Source organism: Sceloporus occidentalis, unplaced genomic scaffold (genome assembly GCF_023333645.1).
Source record: "Sceloporus occidentalis isolate IW3139 unplaced genomic scaffold, rSceOcc1.0.p SCAF_164, whole genome shotgun sequence".
Lineage (NCBI taxonomy): Eukaryota > Metazoa > Chordata > Lepidosauria > Squamata > Phrynosomatidae > Sceloporus > Sceloporus occidentalis.
The window spans coordinates 64,185-90,885 of record NW_028317144.1 but is presented as its reverse complement, the minus strand read 5'-3'; the positions used below and the strand labels follow the sequence as shown (position 1 = coordinate 90,885).

At 37.2% G+C, this 26,701-nt stretch overlaps 1 protein-coding gene across 1 annotated transcript in view; it reads left to right on the top strand.

Annotated features, from left to right (window-relative positions):
* LOC149279479 (von Willebrand factor A domain-containing protein 8-like) overlaps positions 1-26,701 on the top strand; it is a gene marked incomplete at its 3' end in the record, with an annotated part of 134,341 nt that overhangs the window by 45,770 nt on the left and 61,870 nt on the right. The window contains exons 6-18 of the mRNA XM_089501115.1: positions 234-398; positions 593-642; positions 1,488-1,596; positions 2,341-2,445; positions 7,442-7,573; positions 7,869-8,003; positions 8,772-8,849; positions 10,789-10,949; positions 11,886-11,999; positions 14,757-14,925; positions 16,446-16,523; positions 25,996-26,111; positions 26,501-26,607. Coding sequence (XP_089357241.1) covers positions 234-398; positions 593-642; positions 1,488-1,596; positions 2,341-2,445; positions 7,442-7,573; positions 7,869-8,003; positions 8,772-8,849; positions 10,789-10,949; positions 11,886-11,999; positions 14,757-14,925; positions 16,446-16,523; positions 25,996-26,111; positions 26,501-26,607 — 1,519 coding nt within the window. The remainder of the gene's footprint in view (positions 1-233; positions 399-592; positions 643-1,487; positions 1,597-2,340; positions 2,446-7,441; positions 7,574-7,868; positions 8,004-8,771; positions 8,850-10,788; positions 10,950-11,885; positions 12,000-14,756; positions 14,926-16,445; positions 16,524-25,995; positions 26,112-26,500; positions 26,608-26,701) is intronic.

Below are 26,701 nucleotides of genomic sequence, written 5' to 3'. Positions count from 1 at the left end.
TGTTCTTATTTCTGCACCATGAATATCCAGCGTTAACCAGTCAAGGCTGTATACACCAAATATTGCAATATTCTTAATGCCAATTGTTCCAGATTTTTGTTTTCTCTTGTTTAATTTGGGTGTGTCTGTTTAGAACTGGCCATAGTGGATGGGTACAGGATAATAGTTTGCATGGTATAGTGTATGTTTCAAAGAAACCACATTTACTAAACATGGTTTGGCTGCCATTGCAGGAACACAGTAGAAATGAACTGGATGCCTGGAAGATTGTACGTGTCAGTGAAGATTTCCGAGTGATAGCTCTGGGCCTGCCGGTACCCAAGTATTCAGGCAATCCTCTCGACCCACCGTTACGATCCAGATTCCAAGCAAGAGACATTTATTACCTCCCATTCAAGGTCCGCTCTATTAAATATCAACCGTGTGAGAACAGAGATTTAGTTACTGTTTTGTATAAAGCTTTGAAAGTTCTTGTTGCCTATAAGCGTGTTTACTCACTGGAGGATGTTTCTACCTGCTTCTTGACCATTGCTCAGATACAGGCATATGGGAAGATGCTGCTAGTATATTAATTTGTTTTGTATCCAAATAGGACCAGCTTCAGATACTGTACTCCATCGGATCAAATCTTCCTGCAGAAAGGTAATACTACATTTCTTCCCTTTTTTAGAAATCTAAAATACACGTAAACAAAAAAAAGGGGAGAATCAGATTCTCTGTGGTAGTGTATTCCAAGAGATTGGGGTAGCCTATGAGAAGGGAGACCTGGTAGTTGTATATTTGGACATTATTGAGGAGATGTAGGCTGTAGTGCATGAACAAGAACTATAGTTGCATTTTGTGATAGAACAGAGTAATATGAGCAATATTTTAAGATGATTGTGGCAGTTTTTGGAAATAGAAATGTGAGGGGCGAATACGTCAATGAGTGACAGTCAGTGTTGATACAGATACAGTGTGTTTGGGAAAGGATGATAGTCTTGACGTGTGAGGACTGTTGAAGAAGTGTTAGCGTTGGAGACGGGGAAGATTAATTCAGTTTTATAAATAGTGCTGACTTCTAGTTAGACACAAAGGGAAGGCAACTAATGACATGATCAAAGAGGGAAGGAAGGTAGTACTGTAAGCCTAAGGACAAAATTAATTTTCTAAGGAAGGTAGTGTAAAGTAAGAACAAAAAAGGTCCTAGAATAGAGCCTTGGTGTAAGCTAAGTGAGAGGAAAGGCTACTCAAAGAATTATATGGAGTATCCACAATTATTTACATATTTTATACATCTTATATAATTTATTCAGTTATGATCTGTAATAACTACCCCCAACTCTCTATTCCAAAAATAATCTAAACATATATGGAGGGGAAATAAATATCAGTGATTTATAATCAGAATATGTCTAATCGTTATAATCATATTATTTGGGGGTTAAATAGATGCAAAGTCTTCTAATTGGAAATCTAGAGCAATGCTATTTTCATCTCTCTGCCAGAATTTCCCAGCTATTGTCGTTCGCTACGACTCTCTGCTCACAAGAATCGTCTTCCCTGGGTCTGCCCGATTTCCCAGCAGACAGCCTGGCAGCAGCCGTTGGCATTTTGGTAAGAATCCGCTTTGCGCATTGGCAGAGAAGAATTTGTCTAGATAATCTATAACTCATATGGCTATGACATAAGCAGTATTAGGCAGCTGCCCACTGACATTTCTTCCTTGAAACTCAGTAGCTTCAATGTAGCACCTAACTTCTAAATTCCCAGACATGCCACCATTATATATACAAATCCACAGGAGTTTACCTGGACCTGCTTCATCTATGTGAGGCTGTAGAAGCTTATTATATTTCTCTTTTTCTCTTCATCATATCCTACTAACAAATGTTTAAAAAAAAATTACCAAAAAAACGATGACCTACAGAAATACAGCTTAAAGAAATGTTAACATTGTTTTTTTTTACTTTATTGTGTTAACATTAAACATTTCACTGACGCTTTGTGGTATGTCTAAAAATATATCTATATTTAGTGTAAGAGATTCCTTGCTAAACCATTACTGCTAAAGTTGTTTATGCTGTGCTGATACAAACACCATAAATATAACAGTTTGACTTTATGAGGGATAGTTAGGCGTTTTCTCTGATCTCAGCGAGGCCTCTCCAATCCTGTCGTTCTGTTCACATGCTAATTTTGCATCGATACCCAGCGTAATATTGTAACAGACTGAATTTCAGGACTTGTGGCCTTGCCAGAACTATAGCGGTGGGACACATTCTACGCCTCTGTTCCACTGTCTACTTTATAGTGTAGTATTGTGCTAAACTCATGTCTTTTTTATTTATTTTCTCTTAGGATGCATTTCCTATGATGTCATCACAGCATGTCATTCAAAGACTCTATCCTTACAATGTTTTATTGGGCAAAGAAGGCAGGACTGCAGTGAAGGATGCATTGAAAGTAAGTGACCCGTTAGGATCCCCCAGACATTTTAACGTTGAAGTGTACACATAATGCTGTAAAACCAAGAGTAAAACTGTAACAAACAGTGAAACGGTAAGTTATATGGGCCATCTATAATGTGGGGCAAATAATCTGGGGGTGAAGGTCTGTGCATCAACCAGCACAGATCTTTCCACTTTCCCCAAGCCCCATTTAATTTTAATAGCACGGAATAACAGAATTGCTCCTAAGAAAGAAGCCTTTTGTTAATGCATTGTTTGCATTTTATGCTAAATGTCCTCATGCTTAATTAACCTCAAGACTAGCATCTTTGGCAAGTATCTTTTATACATTTTTCTCAGCCAGTTTTGCCAATATTGACAATAACATTTGTTTTTAAAAAATAATGAAAAATGAAACAAGCAGTTTACCTTAAAGAGATGAATATATTTGCATAGCGGTAATTTTTTTCTTTTCAAACGACATGTGCATCTGCAAGTAGCATTCTTGTATCTAAATGTTGTATTAATGTCCCAGGAGTTAACTTGACTGTAGCTTCCAGAATTTCATCCCTGCTAATGATTTGGGCATTTTCAACCAACCATCAAACGCAATCTAATGGATATATTAACTTTAAATTATGTCTGGCTCCTGCAAAAGTTTCAGTTGACTCTGTATTTCTCCAATTCATTATTTCTCTCCTGCGTATGTGCAGAGAGTGCTCCTGATTATTATAATAGAAGAGCTTTCCTGCCAGCAATTGGGTGCTTCAAGCACAAAACTTGCTCAATGGAGAGAGCAGTGCACTTCTGTTTGCTGTTGTTTTGTGGAATAGGATTTCAATTTTATACCATTATTAATTATTGCTTGGTTTCAAGAACATCTTAAAGCAAATAAAACATTGTTTCTTTTGCCTTCCTCACTGTCTTCAGTAAAGTGTCTAGTTGACATATTCTGGCCTAATGTAGCAGGTCCAGGGGGCAGTGGCAGCAGGTCCATGAAGCCACTTACTCTGCGATCAGGCTCTGTAATGTCACTGCGGGCCATTAACAGTGTGTTAACTTGCCACGGCCTCCATAGTATACTTCTGACCAGTACTGACATGAAATCCCCACCGTCAGGATGGCAGCGTGGAGGGGGTGACTGCAGGTGCTGCCTTGGGTTAGACCTAGGAAGATTAATATGGCGCTGACAGTATCAGTATCTCTTTATTTTCCTCGAGAATCATGAAAACTAAAAGAAAGCATGTATTTTAGGCAAGCTTTTCCACCTACTCTGCCGAATGCACACTTCTCCAACTAAATGCAGCAATAGAAGCATCATTCCTAGTACTGATGAATTCCAATTCTGCCTTGTTTATAATTTTTACTAGGAACACTCGTCATTTAACACTTAAGCAGACGCTGATAGGTGATTGGTGTAGAAACTTAAAAGGCTTCTTAAATGTCTCTGTGCTATTTTTAATGTGCTTAAACCTACATATAAAAGATGGAAATGCCAGATATACAAAGGTTTAATTGCTTAACATACTGGAGAGTGCATATAATGTTTTACATAGGTGGAGCAGCACCTTTAAATGTTTAGATTTCGATATATAACACATAGTATATCAGTGCTTCACCGCGGTGAACAAGTTCACCCAAGTGGAAAAGGCGAATGACATATGGATACACACTTTGTTACAGCTGTGTGTCGCTGGGATTTCTCAGAAGCTTCACTACACTTACATTTGCCGTAGGCACAAAACAGAGGCGGACAGATGTCTAAACATCATTTCTATGCAAAGGGTACATCGAAAGCGTAGTTTCCGATTTGCACTGAACATATCATAAAACAGCTTTCTGTGTTATTTTTGTCAGTGCTAAGTGGATGTGGAACATTACACCAACTGCCAGGATTATTGCTTTCAACCAAGCCTTGGTGGTTAGGGGACATTGCGTTTCATGATGCCTTGCTCTGAGATTGTAACATGTAGCAGCCTAAAGCGTTTAGACATGGGGGTACATTAGAATTATGCAACCAAGAGACTCCTTAGCTTCAAGGCTTTGCAAGGTTTCTGTGGTTTACGAGATAAGAGCTTCATTGGTCTTTGCCTCTGTAATGAACCCCAGGTCTAATTTTGAATGCATGCCTGCATTTGACAATCATGAGCCCGCTTCTTTAGGGAGATATAACCCTCAACAGCAGCCATTCATGTGTAGGGTTTTTTTTTATATATATAATCTAGAAGAATGTGTTCAAAAGAGAAAATGTCACTGTTCCAAACAATGGAACGTATTGAATGTCTGCATTTTTACCAGTCCCAGTCTGTATTCCTGCCTATCTATGAAAATGCAGTAGACTTGAATCATCACTTCCAAAAAAAAGTCCTAAAAACCTCCCACAGAGAACTTAGAAATACGTATAAAGGATCATTTGTCTAACCAAGTTTGTCATTGGCTTAAAAACGTTTACAAAAATCCTGTCTACTAGTTTTCACTCCAGTATCCATGCTTTCCAACGGAACAGTAGTTTACTTATCAGACAGAGAATGCAGGGAAAAAGTCATTCCATGCTGTGAAAAGCTAAAAGTCATAGATCCTTCTGACAGTCTGGCATCCTCTCCTAAAATACTCAAGCATACATGAAATGTGTATATCACAATGACGAGGGTTTAAAGAAGTATTTTGGTGATGTCAGAAATGGTGTTTATGTGGTAGAAATGAGAACAAATCAAGCTAATAATGTACAGATATCATGTTTGAGAAATAATGACAGTTTCCAACAGAAAATATGAATTAACCAAGAGCTGCAAGAGCATAGCATCAAGCCTCAACTGAAATATCTATAGGAATTGGGTGGTCATAATATGCCGACCAGTTCAAAATGACTAGAGATCAAGGCTAAGCAGCATTGTATCCACTCTGAACGTCCCGCTCAAAAGAGCCATAGACATATTAACAAGTACTGGAAACAAAGATATAGCCAGATGTAGGTATATGAATTCCGACCCGAGTTGTTCAACTTTTTCGAAGCAGAAAATCGCCTGCCACTAAGTTTTGATTTGTATGTCTGAAATTTCACTTCATGTTGCTATAATAAAACAGAGCTGGGTAACTAACTCAGTAACAGAGTATGTAACCGCATTGTTTATAAATGGAAGCGCTCAGTAATGGCTTTAACATCTTTTAACCCCTTCAGGTTTTCATAACCAAAGGACCAAAATATTTTTGGCATTTGTTAAACCATGATTCCTGTTTTCCATATGTGATGAGGACCTTCTTTTAAAATAATAGAAATACGGAAAACATAGTTATTGTTAGTGAAATTAGATTGGGAAAAAATAGTTTTTCTTTATTTTATTATACATATATTTTTTACAGTGAGTGTTCGGGATAGGATGACAGTCTTGACTTGAGAGGACTGTTAAAGGAGTGTTAGCGTTGGAGACGGGTTTTAGAATAGTGCTGACATCGAGTTAGAGACAGAGGCAAGGCAATTTGTACACTGTACATTGTTTTGTACATTTTTAAATTGGGCCCTCGATTTTTTATTATTTCAGTTTGTTTCCTTAGATTTTTGTTTTATTTCTTTACATTTTTTTTAGAAAGGGAGAAACTATTTTTCTTCAGTGAAAATAGAAAATAGAAATCAAAGAAATTTGCCCTGGGCTCCCCCCCACCAACTTTATCAAGCAACATGTCCCAGAGTGCCACCTATGCCCCCAAGCAATCTGCCGTCATTGCCCGAAACAGCTTGTCTGTGGCTCACTTGCCCCTTGCAACAAACCCTCTGGCACACATACATAAACACACAGATTTACACATGCTAACACACAAACACTTACACATTCAGGCTTGTACATACAAACGCTTTAAGACACTTATGCATAGACATCCATGCTCATATACACGTATACATACACATTCATGCTCACATACACATTCATGCTTCCTTGTACCATAACAATCAGTCAGCTTACTACAATCTCATGCGTAAGTGCTTAAACCACTTAGCCCTAATTACTACTACGAGAGAGCTATTACTCCCTCTTTCACCCCTCATTTTGTTTCAATTACCCATACTATTCCTTTAGATTGTAAGCTCACAAGCGGGCCCTCAAAAGCCCACCAATTCCTGACTGGAACTTTGCATAAAGTATCATAAGGCTAGATAAGGAGCTTACAGACAGAGTACTATTCTCCTGATGTGCCTTTTATGTATATTTGTGATGTGTATAAACTGTCCTGCGTAATTTGTTGGCGCTTAAAAAATAAAAACAACAATAATTATAACAGCAATCCCATCCGTACTGCCTCTTTCCTCCACGATCTGACATTTCAGAAGCAGCCAACCAGTGGCAGGAAAGTGCTGCTATTGAAATGGGGAGACCTCATACATGCACACCGGGGTCTAAACAGACCTCTTTATGCAGCGTTCACCAGAGCCAAAGTTGGAACTGACTGGAGGTGAGCACGTCATGTGTAGGGAGATGCTCTCGGCCGAATGCATCTGCTGTAGAGGATTAAGCTGGGGGTGTAAAAAGGAGCAAATGCATTTGGGGAGATTGTGGATAATCCCATCATTTGTTTGCAAAACAGACCACATGAAAGTGTAAAGGTTTCACGCAGCATGTGATGGCTCAAGTGCCCTTTAAGATATTCTTGCACCTAATCACAATTAACTTCTTGTTAGAACACTTGAGTTGCTCCTTCACTTCTTATGTTAACATTACTTAGTGGAATGTCCTCTTCTATAATGTTGTAGCAGAGTGTAGATCTAGCACAGCAAAACACAATGCTTTTTAGAATGTGAGATTTTATTATAACTTATTTCACCAGGTCCACATTGTCTCTGAAATCATTTGGACCCGTCCATGACCAAAAATCTAATGTCTTACTTGCTTCTCCAAATTAATCCTCCTTACCTTAATGAGTAATTTTCTGATATGACATTCATCTGTTAGAATTTAGCTGCAGTGTGAAAGTATCCGTGTGCGCATGCATTGTTATCTGATTCTACATCATGCTTACAGAGATTTGAGCTGACAAAGTCTGGAACTTCCTACATTCCCATGAGAATTGCAAGTGTGGAAGCAGCACAGGATGCTGGAAATTCACTAGCAAGAGTGAATATATGTGTCGGCGACAACAACATTTCAATAGAGGTAACAACATATTCTTCTCATGCATCTGTTTATTGAAAATATTATTGTAAAATTTGGATTCTTAATTTTAGTAAAGATATTATTTCAATTATTATCATTAAGTGTAACACTAGTTGGCATTTCTAAAGTATGTGCATTTAAAAGGAAATAAACCAGATTATATTGCGTTTGTTTCAGATTTAATTTATGTCAGCTAAAACATCTGGAGTATTTAAGTTTTTATATAATGTGCTACAGTGCCATCCAATCTCCACTGTGACTGGTGCAGACTCGAAGTGTATTATTATCTACACAGGTCCCAGGAGGAACAAGGACGCTGACAAATGGCTCCAAGCCACGAGACTTCATAAGAACCCCAAACCACGAGCAGCTACTTGCAGAGATGATGCAGTCACACATGGTTAAAGACATGTGTCTGATTGGTGGAAAGGTAAGATCGTTTCTCCATTGGGTTCAGTTTGCTTTGGAGCCGCTTAATGCCTACCCCACTGCTCTTCACTCCCGAATCGGGAATATGTTCCTAATATATACGCACACTACAGTTTAAAAGTTTGGGGTCTCTTAGAAATTATTGTCCATTAAAATAACATAAAATGTATCAGAAATACAGTGCAGACGTTGTGAATGTTGTCAATGACTGCTGTAGCTGAAAATGGCTTACAGGTGTAAAGAGGCTCTTTATCACTCCCATCACTCCTGTGTTCTAATGGCACGTTGTGTTCGCTAACCCAAGTTAATGGTGACCCCACAATTTTTAATCCATTTTCTTCTGCTGCTGCATATATCTATATGCAGGCATTGGGAGCAAATATACACACGTTTACAAAGTTTTTTCCCGTCCAATGGCACAGATTAGTCTTGGCCTGTTTCATTTCAGAATCTTGCCTCATCCAACCCATGACATGGACACTTTAACCTGATTGGCAGACTAAAACATCATCATGCTAAATGAGACAAGGCATGGGTTTTCATGCATACTGCTTTACTCTGCAGGAAAGAGGAAAGCTATTTTACTGCTTTAAGAATTTATGTAAGAAAGAAGTTCCACTACTTTAGTAAAACGCTAATAACTTTCAGATTTAATGTGAATATGTATTTTAGCTCTTCAGCTGTTGGTGAGAACATATAATCATGTTTTGACTTGAACATGGCTCACAGAAGGCACTGTTTTACAAATTATGTTTTTTTAATATTTTAGGGATGTGGAAAAACTGTCATTGCTAAGCAGTTTGCAGACATACTAGGATACGACATAGAACCCATTATGTTATATCAGGTAAGGGTCAATAAAAAAAATGTCCTACACTTATTAAAGCTTTTCTGTTATTACATGTGTGTTTATACATACATGCATATTGTGACAGAGTGAGAGTTGTGGATGTGGGGTTTGTTCTCCATCCCACTAACAGGGTGTCTGTGTACAGTTGAGTCCTATTTTCATAGGACTGTGACCCAGGTATCTGGTAAATTGATTGGGGCCACCCGTGGCCTATTAAGGGCTATAAAGAGCAGGGTAAACCTAGAGCTTAGAGGAGTCATTTGTGAGCAGAGCAGGGGAAGGCTCTGACAGACTGCCTTTAAGACAGTTGCATTTACTGTATTTGCTCGAATATAAGATGAATTTTTTTCAGAGCAAATGCTCTGAAAAATACCCCTCGTTTTATAATCCAATGACAAATAGAGGTCTGACTATAAGACTAAGATCCAGATTCCCTGCTTCCCCCTGTGATGCGCGCAGACAACCTCCAGTGCTGCCTGGCACATACGCCAGGGCTTCTATGGCAAGGACAGGACCTTCTGGTGCGTCTTCATAGAAGCCCCGGTGGAAGTGCCGGGCAGCAGCAGAGGTTGATTACGCCCATCGCACAGATATCCACTGGTTGCGCTCACTAGACACCTGGGATTCTGGACCACCGGGGCAAATCTGGGGATGCATTGGTAAGTCTGGGGGCAGAGTGGCATATCACGAGGTATAAGGCATGTCAGCAGGGTATAAGGCATATCTGGGGGCAGAGTGGCACATAAGGGGGCAGAGTAGCAAGCCATGAGGCAGATGTGCATAACTGGGGGCAGGTTGGCAAATAAAAGGAGATAAAAACAAGAAATGCATTTTTCGCAACCCTTATTTTTCTTAAATATGAAAAAATAGTATGAAAAAGATGTTCTCTGGGCTATAGCTTGTTTAAGTACTTGGGATTGCTTTACGTTGAAATAAGGATTATTGCCCGAACATGCAGTATATCTTATATATACAAACACTTCCAAAGATTTTAACCTTAATAAACCTTGACTATGTTGTTGTTAATAATGCTGTTTTTGGCCCATAGTTCATCTGTAATTTATGATTTTATGTGATAATATATATTTCAATATGTAAAAATGGCATAAAACCCCAGAATATGAATGTTATATTGAGGTAGTGATGACTTACGCTACACACTTTTTATTCACATTTGTGTGTGCGTGATTCCACAAGATTCCTTGTATTGTTTGTAGATCTTCTACTTTAGACTCTATAACTCTGTATATATTCATATGTCCCTAATTTGAGCTTCAGTATTTCTTTGGTATAGCTGGCTTTTGTCATTTTGCATGCCTCAGATACTTTTAAAACATATAGCCTATTTATGCGCAAGTCTCTCTTAAGACATTTTGTAATAACTGTGGTTTGGTTGGCATGCTGCCATATACAGCGTGTAGTGAATATTTCCACCATACCATATATCACTCCACGCTAAGCCCGCTTTCTATACTGCTCCCAAAAATCTTTTTCTAATGGGTTTTCAGATGGAACTGGATTTTATTTTTTCTGAATTTTATTTTGTAGGTAGTATGGAAACCAGGGAATTATTTATTATTCTTTATTTTGGTTTTATGTCTTTGTTAAAGGTATAGTTGCTGTTTAGATCAGTTTATAAAGATGCTTTGTGGCTCTATATTTCCAAGTTAAAAGTATAAAGCAAAAGAAGTAAAATCTAAAATTGAGTAATTATGTGTTATATTCTTGCTTGTAACTGTAACATACATTTAGAATTACCACCTAGATGTGCTTCTGAACAAGACATGTTATAATGATGTAAAATATGATGTAACCTATTTTCAGCATTGGGAAGGCTGTGCTGGTAGCTGGCGGGCATTCCCTTAATGATTGATAGTATTGTTCATACGTTTTTTTCCATTGTTTGAGATCAATTTTGTGGTTTTGATGCATCTAGGACATGACAGCCAGGGATTTGTTGCAACAGAGATACACTCTTCCAACCGGGGACACTGCCTGGCGACAATCTCCACTTGTCACTGCTGCTTTGGAAGGGAAACTTGTTATCCTTGATGGCATCCACCGTGTCAACCCAGGAACCTTAGCTGTTCTGCATAGGTCAGTAAATGCTAATGGCCGGGTGGGAGGATATGGAATGAAATACTTCACAAATAGGAAGCAGTTAGAAGCAAACGTGATATGTATTCAGACCGTACTTTCTAGGGACAGGTTACAAAAAAAAATATTTAAAAAAGCCAGGATAATGCCTTAGGCATTCAGAATGTCAGGGCCACTGTAGCAGCATCAGAACGGAGGGTATTGGTGTAGCTCTGTTTGGCCCTAATTCAATACCATGCTTGAGGTACTACTACTACTTGGTGTTGATAGCTCTGCGTCAGATCGCTATATAATGTGGTACAAATACTTTGTAGAATGTGTCTGACCATTCTTCCTGAGTGGTTACTCATTTTCCATGCTATGAAACCAAAGGAAGTGCCCTCGTTTTTGTAGTGTTCTGTAGGAAACTCTCTGCTTTGCTACCGCAGCCTTTGCTGGTTCTTCTATCACAGCCTTTCTTACAAAAAGGCAAGGCAATTGCAAAGCCAAGCCACAAGAAGGAGATGCATAGAGCGAGTGAATCCGGCTTCTATCTCATACTCTGATCCCCCAACGTATGTCACTGGAAGCTGCTTCTGGGAGAAGCATATTTACTGGAAAAACAATGGGCATGACCCTTTAAATCTCTCCTAAATTATTTTTTGGTTAGTATAGGTTACCAAAACGATGAGGTGGTCTAAGTGAGTGCCCACTACATCCTTGACATTGTGAGTGAGTAGGTTTTATGCAGTATTTACTAATGTATTTTTTAATGACACTTAAGCACTAACAGGATCAAAATATTCAACCACTTATTTACATTTTTTGTTATTTTTTCCTACATTCCTCCAAGGAATTGTTAGGGTTAAATGTGCTTTAAGGCACTAATGATCAGATGACAAAAAAAGGCTTCTTTGTAATTAGATGATCGATTTTCCCTTTTCTCTTCTTTTGCAGACTAATCCATGACAGAGAACTGACTCTTTACGATGGCACCAGGTTACTTAGACAAGACAGGTATCAATATTTAAAAGAGGACTTACAGCTTTCTGAAGAAAGGCTCCAAGAGAGGTAATTTGCTACAAAGTGCATTGCATTTGTGAAGATGCCCCTTGGCCCTCAGTAGCAATTTCATATTCTGAGTGAAATAATGTTGAAATCTAATTTTTAGGGGCTTTATTTCCTTCCTCTTATTGAACTTTAATTACTTTCTTACTGTTGTACTTGGCGATGTTTCGCAACAATAAATGATTCACATTCCTGTATAATAGTATAATTATCAGCTTTTCTGGCAATGAGGTGATATACTGTATGTAATTGCATATTAAAGAAAGACATATTTTTTTGATCCTCCCTGTGCACCATTTACATAAATCTCTCAGCTTCTTTTTCCTCCATATGATCTACAGCAAGGTACTTTATGAAACCTGTTTCAGATTGATGGCACTCTAATATGCTGAGTACAATATAGAACAGAATACACAAAGAAGTTGCACTCCACACCATAAATGCAAGAAAAATATCTAGAAACAAATCTCACAAAGAAGGATGAAAAAAGAGACAAAAGCAAGTGAAATAACTCAAACCGTGAATTGGTGCAATTAATCATATATTACCTTTGTGCCATTCCTGGAAGTGTCCCTAAAATAGCCCAAGATCCAACCACTTCTGCAACCTACTGCAATAATTTACTCCTTGAATACCGATTCACACAACCTTTTAGACTCTACGTCTTCGCGTGTCTGACAAACGTACAATTTCTCTTTTTTTTGTGGCGCCGAACAACCAGTTTCCTACTCGGCTAATTCATTCCCAGTGTTGACCATTCAAATCACTGTCCGCATATGTTTTGCGAATATATTCTGCTAATAATTAGAGTATGTATGTCCACAGACATGCTATCCTATTCATGGTATTTGCGATTCCAGAAGGAAATGTTTTATTTCTGGTGATTTTTCCTGGTAAGCGGGTACATTATTAAATACTGCCACCTGCAGGGGTTCTGTGGCTTATTGGGTTTCTGTTGCTGTCACAGCAATGTACAGATGGGCAATATGCATGAATTGCCTAGTGAGTATACATCATGGCCACTATTTCCAGTACTCTCATACAATGCCCCCCACCACACCTCATGTTAAGTAGTCCCATGATTTATCGATAATACCTATCGGTTTCATGTTCTTTTCAACATTTTGCGCTCTCCAAGTCCTGTCTCGTTTGGCTGTTCTACATCCACAGCTTCCTTTTTATGGGTCTTCAGATCGTGTTTAAACAGCCCTGAATTTGAGGACTGCCATCCTGCCAAAGTTTTATTATTTCTCTAACATGTGTTATGTATCATCCACAAAGTTTTTTTTTCCCATTAACTGTTCTTGAGAACAGGTTGGTCACAAGTGTTGTAGATTCTCAGAAATGTATTGTTGCTATATTTAGCTTTTCTTGGAGATACATATTTATATAAGATAACATGTGCCAATGTTTTGCTTGGCAGACGGTTTTCATACTCCGATATTAGTCTCAACACATGTTATATGATATGGGGGGGGGTCGGGATGGCTGGCCTTGCTCTAGTTAGCTATTGCACAATCGACCATGCAATCCAGGTTCACTGAGGACATGTAGTGGTTTGGGTGTGTTTTTCTTCCTGCAGATGAATATCTTGCAATCCAGAAAGTAACAAAAATAGATTACAGTTAATTTCCAGTTATATATTCATTTTGGACTAAAACAATATTATGTAAACCTTTTTAACACCGGAGTTTAGTGGATTCACACATCTACCAGACATGTAAGGCACAATATAATCTTCTTACATTTTAAATCGCCTAACTTTAATAGAAAATAGTTGTACGTGGAAACTGGTTGAAATACAGAGGATTCTATCATCCATACTATTCTTTTTAATTGAATGATTCATTACCTAATGGGACACAAAAGGCAATGTCTTCTGGTAAACCGTTATGCAGGGAAGAAGTAAGAATTAAATGGATTGGCTAAAGTTGTAGATTCGGTTCCACACAGAAACATGTAATGTTATGCAATGTAATGTTATATATAACTCTGGAATAGCATATTAAATGCAGACTATTTAATGATTTCATGATGCAGGGAATATGTGGAAAAAACATGAGGAGTGACCACAATGGATTAGTAAATAGGTTCCATTGGCTCACTTACATGTAGCAAATAAGAAATTATGGAAGACGAGTTCAAACATTCTTATTTTCTTTGTGTGCGGCACTGGACGGACAAAAAATCTCTCTCCAGTTTGTGCATTTTTCTGTATTGTTTTTTTTTTATCAGGTATGTAGTCTCGTGTCAGAAACATCTTGCTCTGCATAAATAAACTTGGGAGAAACCAATGTATGAATTTAGGCGACTACTGAAGAGCACAAGAACCTTTCCTTAATGTTAAATGCAAAGTTGTGGGGTAGCTGTGTATAATTGTGATTGTAATGGTTGAATTATTCTACATAGGCAAGAACTTGCATGCATTGGACATTAATGCAAGAAGTTATGGTCAAAATGCTTTTGGATATAATTTTTTTTTTAAGTTGTTGTCTTTTCTTTTTACCAAAAAAGAGGGAGAATATGTGGCTTTTATCGGGGTCAACATTTCTCTCCAAATAAACAAGGGTGTGATTTAATATGTAGTTGGCCTTCTGGCTTATTGGGCGGTTGGCTGGGTTTTATTTAAGGTTTTGGTGCTCCGGACCAACAGCCTTTAAAATTGTTGAGGTTTGGTGAATTTGGTTATCCTCTGTAATGTGTTAATTTGATGTAAAACTAAATAAAAAACTACGGCCTGTTTCCATCCATTTTTCCTAGATCTATATTTCCAATACACCCGTCCTTCAGGATAATCGCTTTAGCAGAACCTCCCGTGATTGGCGGTAACACTCAGCAATGGTTGACCCCCGAGCTTCTGACCATGTTTCTGTTCCACGAAATGAAAGCTTCCACCAAAGCAGAGGAGATTCAGATCATGAGAGAGATGGTGAGATTGATGTCTGTCACTTTGCATTATTTAACATTATATGTCTTTCAGATAGCAAATTACAAGCAGAAATAAAATAGCAGCCTTTACAAAATCTCAGGTTATTGTATTTGGTTCTTTAATAGACAGTTACATTTTTTTCTTGACTTTAATATATGTGTTTATTATATTTAAGGACCTTCTGTAAAGTAAACACAGTCACTTTGCTAAGCATCGTCGGTTTCAGGGCTCTGTGGGATGCATCTGGAAAATGTCAGCCTTTCTACAGTTTTTAAAATAAAACTCCCTACTCGCATTTTATTTGCCCAGCCTTATTTTGCACGTGAAACAATGTGACCCATTAAACACTCAGTGAGCTGTAAGTTTTCGATACTCACTAAAATCATATCCGATTTGATCAAATTGTCTGATGCCACAAAGCAAGTTCCCTAGAACATATTCAGCCCTAACCATGACATAATTGCTTTTAGTCTTGTGTAGTGTCTCCATAGGGGCTTATTAGGTGTTACATGCCTCATCTGAACCCGGCATCACCTGGTAGATTACCAGTTTACTCTGAGCGATCAAGAAACCTGCTTCCACCTGCACCTTAACCTGCACCCTAATCTGCCACCGATGCATTTGTATCAGGTTATTCCTTACAGTAATCTTGTGTAATATACATTTAAGGATTACAATCAAAACTCCCAGCTCCACATTTATCTATGTAAAAAGAACTGTCTAAGTCTCCGCTTCATTCATATTATTCATTTAATCTTTCAGCATAAGGAGTTTAATAAGATTTGGTTCCAAATTGCAGTCTAAGTGCCAAGATATAACATAATTTTCTGGTTCAGTAACTAATGGATCACTTGGATCATTGTTCTTCCTGTGCTTAGTAGACCAAGGAATTGATCTTTTCAATCGCCTCCTTAATATAACATGGACATGTTTCCTGGAACATACAGCCTCCGTGTTATAAAACCCAGCATATGGCGGGGTGCTGGTAATTTATTAACAGTGTGGGGACAATGTTGTAACTTTTTAAGAACCCATTAACACATAGCCAGAAGTATTGGTTTATTCCATATGTCAGCAGGTTATGATCCTCTAGAGAGCGTGGGATATAACTGGCAAGCTATGATCCATCGTAATTCTCAAAAGGGTACATAGAGTAGGAGTAGAATCTTGCATTGTAGAATTTACAAATTATTGATACTGATGTTACCATCATATCTGATAATTGGCAACTTGATCAAGAATCATTCAGGCTCCGTGCATCAAGGCAAAACTATAATACTCACCCAGCTTGTTCATTTGTAGGAAGCAGCAGAAACATTCCTTCTGTTTCTATGGTGACATCTATTAATTTAGCACAGATCTCTAACTAATGGACCAGAACGCTATCCTGGGAAAAAAAAATGCATTTGACAATTACCCTCGATTCTTAGCTGTAGCTACCCTGGTGACATATACTTGTGTTTGTAATTAGAAAGCCTATTAGTGTTTATAAGTGAAATAATATTGTGTGCTTCCAACAGGTTCCAAATGTCCCAAAGGATGCGGTTGAACAGCTTCTGACATTAACACACAAGCTGCGAGGCACAAAAGACCCCACGGTGAGTCGGAAAGATTTTTGCATGGAAACATTTTAATGTACTGCTTAGGCAGTTTTTCTTTCTTTTTATATTTTTCTTGGAGTCAAAAGAAAAAAACATGTTTGGTCTTCGCTTACTAACATCCTAATTGCTCCATATTTACAGCAAGAGTAAAGCTACCCTTTATGTTCATTCTGTTAATGATATTTTATCAGTGCTTCTTTTCCAAAATATTTTCCATTTGTCATTGTGTGATTTTTTTTATTTTTTATTTTTTATTTTTATTTAATTCTTATAAAAAATACAAATATTACAAAAAGCTCAGATTACTGAGCCTAAATGCAATAGCAATATATCAGCGATAAATATTATTATACAAATTACAAAATTACAAAACTCCCACCCACCCCCTCAAGGCAAGGTCTGGAAAAAAAAAAAATTAAAAAGTCTATTTTACCAAAAACTCCAAGTGAGATGGAACTCTTTCTTTTTCTTTCTCGACTCCAAACTTCTATAATGTTCGTATTTTATAATTCGTTCTATCAATTTTAACCACTGAGCAAGACAAGGGGCTTTTTTATTGAACCAATACCTAAGAATCAATAATCTCCCCAAGAAAAAAATCTTTCTAAAAATTTTATTAAATCTACCAAACTGTTCCACATCTCCTAAGATCATGACCTTTGGGTCCATTATACCGTTACATCTAAATTTTGTTTTAACAAAGGTAAATACATCTTCCCAAAAAGTTTTTATCATAGGACATTCCCACCAAAGATGGAGTAAGCCCGCATCAAAGTAGCCACATCTAGGACAGTCTGCGTTTTCTCTACAGTTAATTTTCCATAGCTGAAATGGAGAATAATATAGCCGATAAATAATTTTGAGTTGTGTAAATTGGTATTGTTTATTTGTAGTGCAACACCCTGTGTATTTTAATATACGGTTCCAAGAGGCCTCATCAATATTACCAATGTCCCCTTCCCATTTCCTCTTAATATTACCACGGAACTCTATTTCCATTTCTCTGATCAAAAGTTTATAAATAAAACTGTGTCTTTTTCCTTTTAGCATTTTTTTGCAAAAATTCAAACAAATCGTGTGTCTTAACATACAAAATCTTCTTATTTTTCGTGGAATTATGTGCGTGTATTAATTGATTATACCAACATTTATGTCTATTATCCAATTCAAATTCAGATTTAAGAAGATTAAAGTCTTTAATCTGTCCCATAACAAACAACTGTTTAACAAAACTAATCCCTTTTTTTTCCCAAAAATCACTACCTAATCCCTTGTGGAATTCCTGAAATTTTAAATTGTGCCATATTCGTGTATAGGGTAAACTCCCCTCAATTTTACAAATATATTTAATTTCATCCCAAATCTTCCTATATAGTTTCACCGAAAGTGTGTTTTCCAAATCCCCTTCCAGCTGTAAGTCTGTCTCCATCATTTCCGCAGGATTAGACATCCCAGTAGAATTTAAAAGAAATTGTATTAAAGGTCCAGGTCGATTAACTCTCAGATTCTGAGCCTTTGAAGCCAAAAAATAGAATTTAAAATGAGGCAATTGTTCTTCAATGGATTAGTCTTTCTATTTACTTATACTCATCTGGTATTGAAACTTTGACCTGATAGTCTGAGATTTGTGTGATATATGTGTGATGTTTTTAAAAAAATATTTTAAACTAGTTTAAAAAGTGGTGCGGAAATTAAAAATTATGCGCCCCTAAATTGGCCTTCACTCGATGAGCTGCATGCGGATAGCTGAACCGGTTCATGTTGTTTAACACAATAGATGTTTAAGCGTACCTTTTCTTACAGTTCTTTCAGTTTTTATCAGTGGTAAATATGTGACTTCCTGATGTTTTTGCCATACACAGCCCAACCATTCGGCTCTCAAACTATCATCTTCGCTAATGCATTTCTACCAGAAATGCAAGACCTGTTTTTTGTTTTTTTTTAAATATTTTATTGATTTATATATCCCTTCCTTGTAGGGACTTATTTTTGGTTTCTGCACTTTGATTCTGATTCATCTTGATTTTGTTGGCACTTGATTTTGCAACAGCCCATGGAAAACTAAGCAAGTAATTAAACTGTGCAACCAATTCAAAATTTTAATTTCATGATGTAATAACTAGTCTGAAACTAGAGGGCCAAAAGCCTAGATAAAGTAACTCTTACGTCCCACTGAGAGAATGGTTGAGAAATAGTACAGTCTTCCCGCAGAAGTGGTGGAGGTTACTTCTAGGAGGAAATGTCTTCTTCTAGGAAGGATGTCTCTAATCTGCCATGTTATGTTTCTGTTTTTAATTACCAAAAAAAACACATGTGCTACTAAATTGAATTCCTTATTTTAGGTTACTTACCTATATATTTAAGCCCTAATATCCATGGAAGCTTTCAGCACAAGCAAGACATTGTAACATGCTACTTGGACCTGGGGACCTGCATTATTTTAGTAGATTAAAGTACTAGAGTTAGCTGAGAGAAATGCAGCTCTGCTTTATATAAAATGTATTTAGTTTATATTTAAAATATATATTAAAGAGTCAGTTATTTGCTTAACACGCTTGACATACTGGCTAGCTGAAAAAGACAAGATAAATAAATTGTATATATGTGTAAAAATGAGGGTTGCTGATCAACTGTTGTTTTTTTATGGTGATAACGCCATTCCAAACATGATTTTCACCCTCCTTTTTCCCAACCATATGAGAACTATACATACTTTTGTTGATATTCTCAAAAGCCAATCCATTAAGTAAAGCCCTTTACACTGTATGCAGTAATTTGCTCAATTAAAACCATAGGAATCTCCTTACGCACTTTATTTGTTAATGCAAATGGCTTAGTATCACGTCAGTAATAGCTGAACTATTGGGAGACATAAAAACTACTGAACAAAGTAAATGCAAAATCTCCAGGGGGAAAATGTAAAAATAAATGCATAATTTCCCTTATAAAATACATTCCGCCTTGTGCCATTAGGTGCATGTTGATAAATCTAACTTCAGCCACCATTGGTCGTCCTTTTTAAATAATTATAATAAACATTTTAATAGTGCTTTGTTGTTTTTTTTTTTTTAATTGGATGTAGCTTACATAATTTAACTTCATTTGAATAGATCACAATTAAAAGTTATGTTTATGTCATGACATTGTATACTAAGTGTGGTATAAAACATTATAAAATATCTTTGCTTATGCAGCCCCCACCAGAATCCAGTATGGTATCTCCCCTTAGCAATGTCTGGTAATACTGCCATTATACATCGGTAAATCAGAAATGTATGATATTGTACAGAATATTGTAAACATAGCACATATAGTTATTGGTAATGTTTTTATGGATTGTTCATACGGTTAAGCTGTGTCATTTAGTATAATATCTCGATGCGCAAGCCGTAGAAGTTGGGAGGTACGCAGTACACAGGGACTCTACTTTCTGTTTGTTGAAACCCATTTTGTGTTCACAGAAAACCACTTTTGATTCCCTAAATAAAGTCAGAGGCACATTTTTGTTTATATTATCTCGTGTTTGGGATGGGAAATGGTCCTTTGTTATATTTGTGTATTTTGATGTGAGGACTGTACAAAGTACTTGTTTTTTCATTAGAATAATGTTCTCAGTAATTCGCTGTGTGAGATTATAACTCGTTCTATGGTATTGTTTCAAGGACATAACAATTTAAAATGTACTTTTCCATAAAACCCCAGGCATCTGTACCCAACGACAGACTGGAGAAGTAGAAGGGATGTGACATATATGCAAAAACGATGCTTCCCTATTCAGAGTGACAGCGTTCACTGAGCATTTCAATTTTCGGTTTTTGCATCTAGACGATGATTTCAAAAGTATATAATAAACTGCATAATAAAGAATCACAAAAGCAAATATAATTTCTGTTGCTTTCTAATTCTGCTCTAACTCTGCTATATATAAACATTTTTCTTTCAATTTAGTACTTCGGGGTAGTTGTGTTAGTCCATTGGAACAAATGAAAAAGGGATAGCCCTATAAATGTAAGAATATAATATTTGACTTCAAATGTTGCCTTTTGGATAATTTCAAATTCTCTTTATTCAATATTGCTAAATGTAATGTTTGCTCTAATGAACAGGTGCTCTGTTGAACCCATCGTAAAGTGACTCTGGTCACCATATCCTCCAGGCAGTAATAAGTTAATGTAAACAGCGTCACAGGTACCTGGAATATCAGACTTCCAGCCAGCACAGCAGTCAGGGGATTCATTCTGCGTTAATAGCACTTCATAGCGCGAGATTAGTTGCATTATTTAGCAGGTCACAACAATTGTTAAATAAAAATGAGTTCCCTGGAATATAAAACTTACATTATTCCTGCTACATGGTGTAGCACACAGAAAAATAGCGCGTGGCACTTATTGGCTGCATTAAACATGTGTATATGTCATTGTCATTAATTTCTAACATTTATTTTAGAAATGCTGAAATTAAACAGTGATGTTTTAAGCTTGAAACGGTAGAATTTCAGATAAGATCCTTCTACTATTATACAGGGAGAGAATACTGTTTCCATGGCAACTGAAAGCCTTAAGTAACATCTCTTCTTATATCCCCTTACAAATATAATCCAAGATAATGCCCTCAATGGCCCCGGGCATCATCTCTCGCAGGCATGGATTTTAAACCATAATGAAGACTTCACTTCATACTTTTCACTTTAGAAAAACTTGCAAAACGGCAAAGTTTGATAGCAAAGTTCAGAAAAGTCAAAACTTTTTTTTTTTATCAGTGGGATAAAATTGAGAATCATATAAATTTGGTTAGGTTTGACATCAATGATATTGTATAGTAATTGATGTGTGATTTTAAAGTCTTGTATAAAAAATATATACACTTTTGCTAACATTATAGGCTGTGTGTAATGATTCATAGACACCATGAGTCGTTATGTAGTATCTTACAACAAAACGGGAAACCCGTACACAAAAAGAATCTGCTCTTATATATTCCTAAATGATGTGTACAATAGCACGATAATACTATTGTATTTAAGTTTGTTCCTTAATGTTGTTCAGGCTTAAGGACTGTTGTTTGGTGATATGCTGCCAGTCTACAGTTTTGAACACCCTACATGACGGGAACTGATGGTGTGTTTGTTAATATGAGCCCATGGAGCTTCCCAGGCTGACACCTAGGAGGCAGGAGCAGGGTCTGGCTAAGACAGATAGCCAGGCTAGCCGCACACAGGGATGGGGGCTAAACCCAAATAGACCTGAAAGGGGCAAAGTCTGAGCTCAACACCCCCTTCCATCTAAGGATTAAACATATTGATTTCTATTCTCTAAAATTGAGATTGCAGGAGAGTTGCACACATCAGCTCTATGGTTTCTAGCAGTATATTCTAGCCTAGGCAAACTAGGTCTAGGGCGGCAGATCCAAGAGGACATCAACCACTGCCCCAAACCAAGAACAAATTGTCCTATTTGGTAATCACTCTTCTCCAACGTTCAGAAGCATATTCTGGCCTAGGCCGACAGATCCCAATGGGTGGTAGCCCCTCTGCTGCAAAATTATAGTCAAATTGACCTATTCAGCAATCAGGCTTTCCAGTGTACCTCTGCTTAATGGGGAAATTACATTAAAGATTCACATTCATCCCTGACTGGTACAGCTTCTATAGAACACTATATCTTGTGCCGCATGTACTTAATAGGAGTAGCCTCTGAGTATGACAACTGAGCTACGAGAAGGGCTGAACTGGTACTGTATAATTAATCGCTGAAGTAAAGATAGTTTCAGAAGTCCTCTACTTTACTAATGCATTATACCGGGCCAAATCACACCTTCTGGCAGGAGAACCTCACTGGGGTTTGCCCTTATTGTGTTATACAATGTAACCAGTATACACCATTAGAAAGCTGAAAATATTATTACCTATAATGTATTAAACCGAAGACTGGATTTTAAAGAAATCAAGTGTTTTGCAGTGTGTTGCCATAGCACAATGCAATTGTTCCAGTTACATGGGATGTTGTAGGTCCCGTGACTAAATCTGCTTGGGCGATGGTGATTTGATTGTAGGCAGGGTGATGGTCTGAAGATCTCAGAGAACAGAGAGTTTCTTAGATATTAGGAGGTTAGGCTGTATAATTCTCTGAAAATGTGTGTCTTTAGTTAATATTTAAAGCTAAAAAGAGAAGAGAATTCCAGAAAATGGGTGCAGCACTGGTGAAATCATGGAGAAGCGAGGGGGAAGTGATGGCTCTGCAAAAAATATATTACACAAAATAGTGCATTTAATTGCCTTAATCATCTTTTCACCTGCACAGTCCTGAGGGCGGCCCTTGGATATTTCCAATAGAACAGTGATGGAAACAGAGAGCATACAGACACATGCGATTCATTATAGAAAGAAAACCATACTCAAAATAGAAAAACATAGAGTTGTAAAAATAGATGTGCTGGGAAAATACTTTGTGTAACTCAAACTATCAGTGCGCAGTGTTGTCTGCTCTTGATTAGTTTTATGATTCTTACAAAGTCGAACATTAAAAAAATGACTTTCTGCTGCATTTATTGTCCCGTCTTTCCAGTCATGCGCCAGTGGGTATTTTCATGCTACAATGACGTCTTTTTCTTTTATTTTTAGCTCAGCACCTGTTTCCGTCTTGATTCTTGGACTAAGTTATTTTAATGTTCCAGCCAAAATGCAGCAAGATGCGTATTACTCCTCTTTTTCATTGACTATTTTTTAAGACTATGTGTTAAAGTCACTTTACAAAATGGTGACCTAAATATAATTGCTTTGTTAGTCAAAAGGGTTAGATGACTCTCTTTAATTACCCATGTTTCTGGGTTAATTTTTCCTAACCAATTTTTACCATAAATATGCTTTTTTTGCTCCCATAAATGCACGTATCTGCCTTAACAATCAACACTAAAATGTACAATCTACCCATTTTTCACATGGGCGCATTAAGCATATAAATAAGCATTTATTTAATTCTACAAATTTGAGTTCTTAAGAGAAAACAGGCTTGTATTTTTTTTTTTTTTGCTCTGATGAGGACCACTATTTTTGCTAAATATGGAAACAATAAGCAGAATCTTTTTAAAACAACCAGAGCTGGATTATTTTAGACTTTATTTTCCTTTTCTAAGTGAAGGTACAATATCAAACTGTACAGATACATTTACAGATACATTGACAAAGCACAGATAAAGTTGCCACACAAATAATCACACGGCACACTAGGCTGCTTAGGAACGTCTAGTGGATTCCAGTGGAAAGGATGCTTAAATACCCCATGTGTACTCTGACTGACACATAGGAAAGCAGATAATCTTTGTATAGTTATGGATTCTGATTCCGGTGTAAAGTTTTGGAGATTTTGTAGGATATGTGCCTCTTGTTACGGATGGGTCTGATTAATGCTATCACCTCTGATAACACTGAATTATCGCCCTGGTTCAGCTATCTGTGGATTGTAGTAGCCAAAAAATGAGCTGGATGTCTAATAAAATAGACAAGACATATGCAGAATTTTGGGAGCAACAGTTTAAAATCAGAACATTTTTTTTTACTAATCTGGTTTTAGATGAGGACGGTCTAACTCAAGCCACGCTGATATTGGTGATTGTAAGCTTGCCAGCTGTATACCTAATGTATCGGTTTGTCTTAGTTGGTCAGTTCTAGTTTTGTCAGACCCTTTGAATGTATGGACTGTAAGAAATGCTGTGTAAATTGTTAGCGCTATATAATTAAAAGATAATAGAGTGTCAGGAAGCATAATCCTCCTCACCCAATGACCGTCTAGTTTGTTGGACTATAGCATATTAGTATAATGATTAGTATAATGATTGCTATAGGCTTTGTTTTAAATATAAACAGCCTTTTACTTTGTGCATGAATTTGCTTTACATACAAACCTCGTTGGATAAATCATTTGTCAGTCGCACTGATTTCATAATAATAGTGTTTGATGTTGATGCGCACGGTGTATGCCTTCCCTGCAGCATTTTCAGACTTGAGTTCTTTCTGTACCTTGGCTTTAGGCCAAGCAGACAGTGCTGCTGTCATTTTACAAAAAGTTTATAAATGCCTTATACTCCTTGAACACTAGTCATGTAATTCCCAAGACATTTTCCTGCATATTTCTGCTTACACTGAGATGCTTCTTTTCCTTATTTAAATAACCCACTTCTTGCCTTCTTTTTTTGTAAATCAAAATTAATTAGAGTTTTACAAAGATAGTCATGAAGATACAACATAGAAGATCACAACCAAATCACAGAATGCATGTTCCAGGCAAGCCCCAATCACCTCTGACCCATGCGACAGCTTATGGGATGACTAGGAACCTTTTCACTATGTTGTAATATCAGTAAAAAAAAATAAAAAGTATGTAAGAAAACAGGAAGGTAAAGGAAGACCAAGAGAAAAAAAAAAAAAAAAAGGGAAATAAGGGGTGGGGGGGGATCGAGGATCCATCGCAAGCAGCGAGGTGGGTGCAGACGAGACCAGTAAACCAGTATCAAACATTTAGCGGGGTTCAATAAATAGTCAGAGAGTGTTTGTTAACTGAAATGCCCTGGGGGTATGATACAGCAGCATCAAACCCGGGAAAAGTGATGGGGGACAATCCACTAGTTTCTTGGTTGTAGAGTGAATTGTTTCCGAAAAGGGATGAATTAAAGGGCAATCCCACCACATATGTAGGAGCCGCCACACCTCCAACATTCATGGATCCCATCGATGGGAACCCTGTGCCATAAAGTTTATATGAATTTTCCTGAAACCTGGTAGTAACTGAATGCTTCTAAATAAGGACGAACATCTTTTGATATCTTGCCTTAGTAATTAATTAGATGTTGAGAAATCAGAGCAAGGTGTGAAATGTCATGTTGGCTGCGGTAAAATCATGATGTGATTCACACAGTTATTATAATTGGGTCTTCAACTGTGCTAACTATATTTCAACTGCAAACTATGCATTATGTTCCTAGAGTCCTCTAATACATTTTGGGTTCACTTTAGGAACAGTCTAGTAACTTAAACAATGTATGCGTCAAATGTTTTTTGTGCAGTAAAACACCCCCAGAATAAAGTGTGAGTTTGTGTTTAATGCTGCAGTCCCACTGGCAAAAGTAAAAAATATATTTATATACATAACCCTGCTTCATGTGATGACTTGGTGAGCATAGTGATCCAGCATCATGGATGAGTGACAGGTCAGGATGGGATGATTCAAATGGATTTTTTTTCACTCCTCATTTTTACTTAGCATGTACCTCCCATATTTTTATGGGTCTGGGAAGTTTCCATTTGAATGGTGCCGATTATATTGGGTGTGGGTCTGTCATAGGGATTTTAATACGCTCATAGGATGTAAGAATCTCTACATCCTCCTGCAAAGTACCTTAATCCTGCCATACATAAACTGTTAACCTGAGCAAATATATTTTGCAAAATCAACCTTTTTTAACCATTTCTTCTCAGGCCCAGTCCTTGGCTTCATCACTATCTACAAGGCAGCTTCTTCGGATCTGTCGGCGTCTGTCTCAGTATCCAGAGGAGAGTCTCTATCATGCAATAGATAAAGCCTGCCTTTCCAGGTATGTGTACTATCATGGTTCCATTAATAATGGTAATGGATAATGGACAAGCAATTCTAAAAAATAAAGTGTAGCTTTAATCAGAATATACCTCTACTCAGATATCTGGAATGCTACAGACTGCTTTTAGAATGCTTAATTAACACATTCATTTAAATTCCTAATCTAGTCTGGTTGTGAACATGAGATCTGCAGTGACCATGTCAGTTGCAATATTGATATGAATGTACCGGTAATTGAGAGTAAGAAATGGTCCTCCTTCACGTCAGCCTTCAGATGAACATGGTGGATTTATTATGATCCAATAACTGCACCAACTTCCACGCAGATAATGCATTAATATGGTTGACTCTGTTTAAAATGGGAAACATACATGTTTTATTCACTAGGTTTTTACCAAGTCTGGCCAGATCAGCTTTACAGAAAAACTTGAGAGATTCTGGGATAGAGGAAACCAAGGGAGATTTGGCGAGAACACTGGACACAGAGTACACCTGTAAGACAATTTGATACTATTTATGTTGTATAGTTGTCTTTTATAATGAAACTTGATACAAACATTTTTATAACCTTATATACAAACCATATAA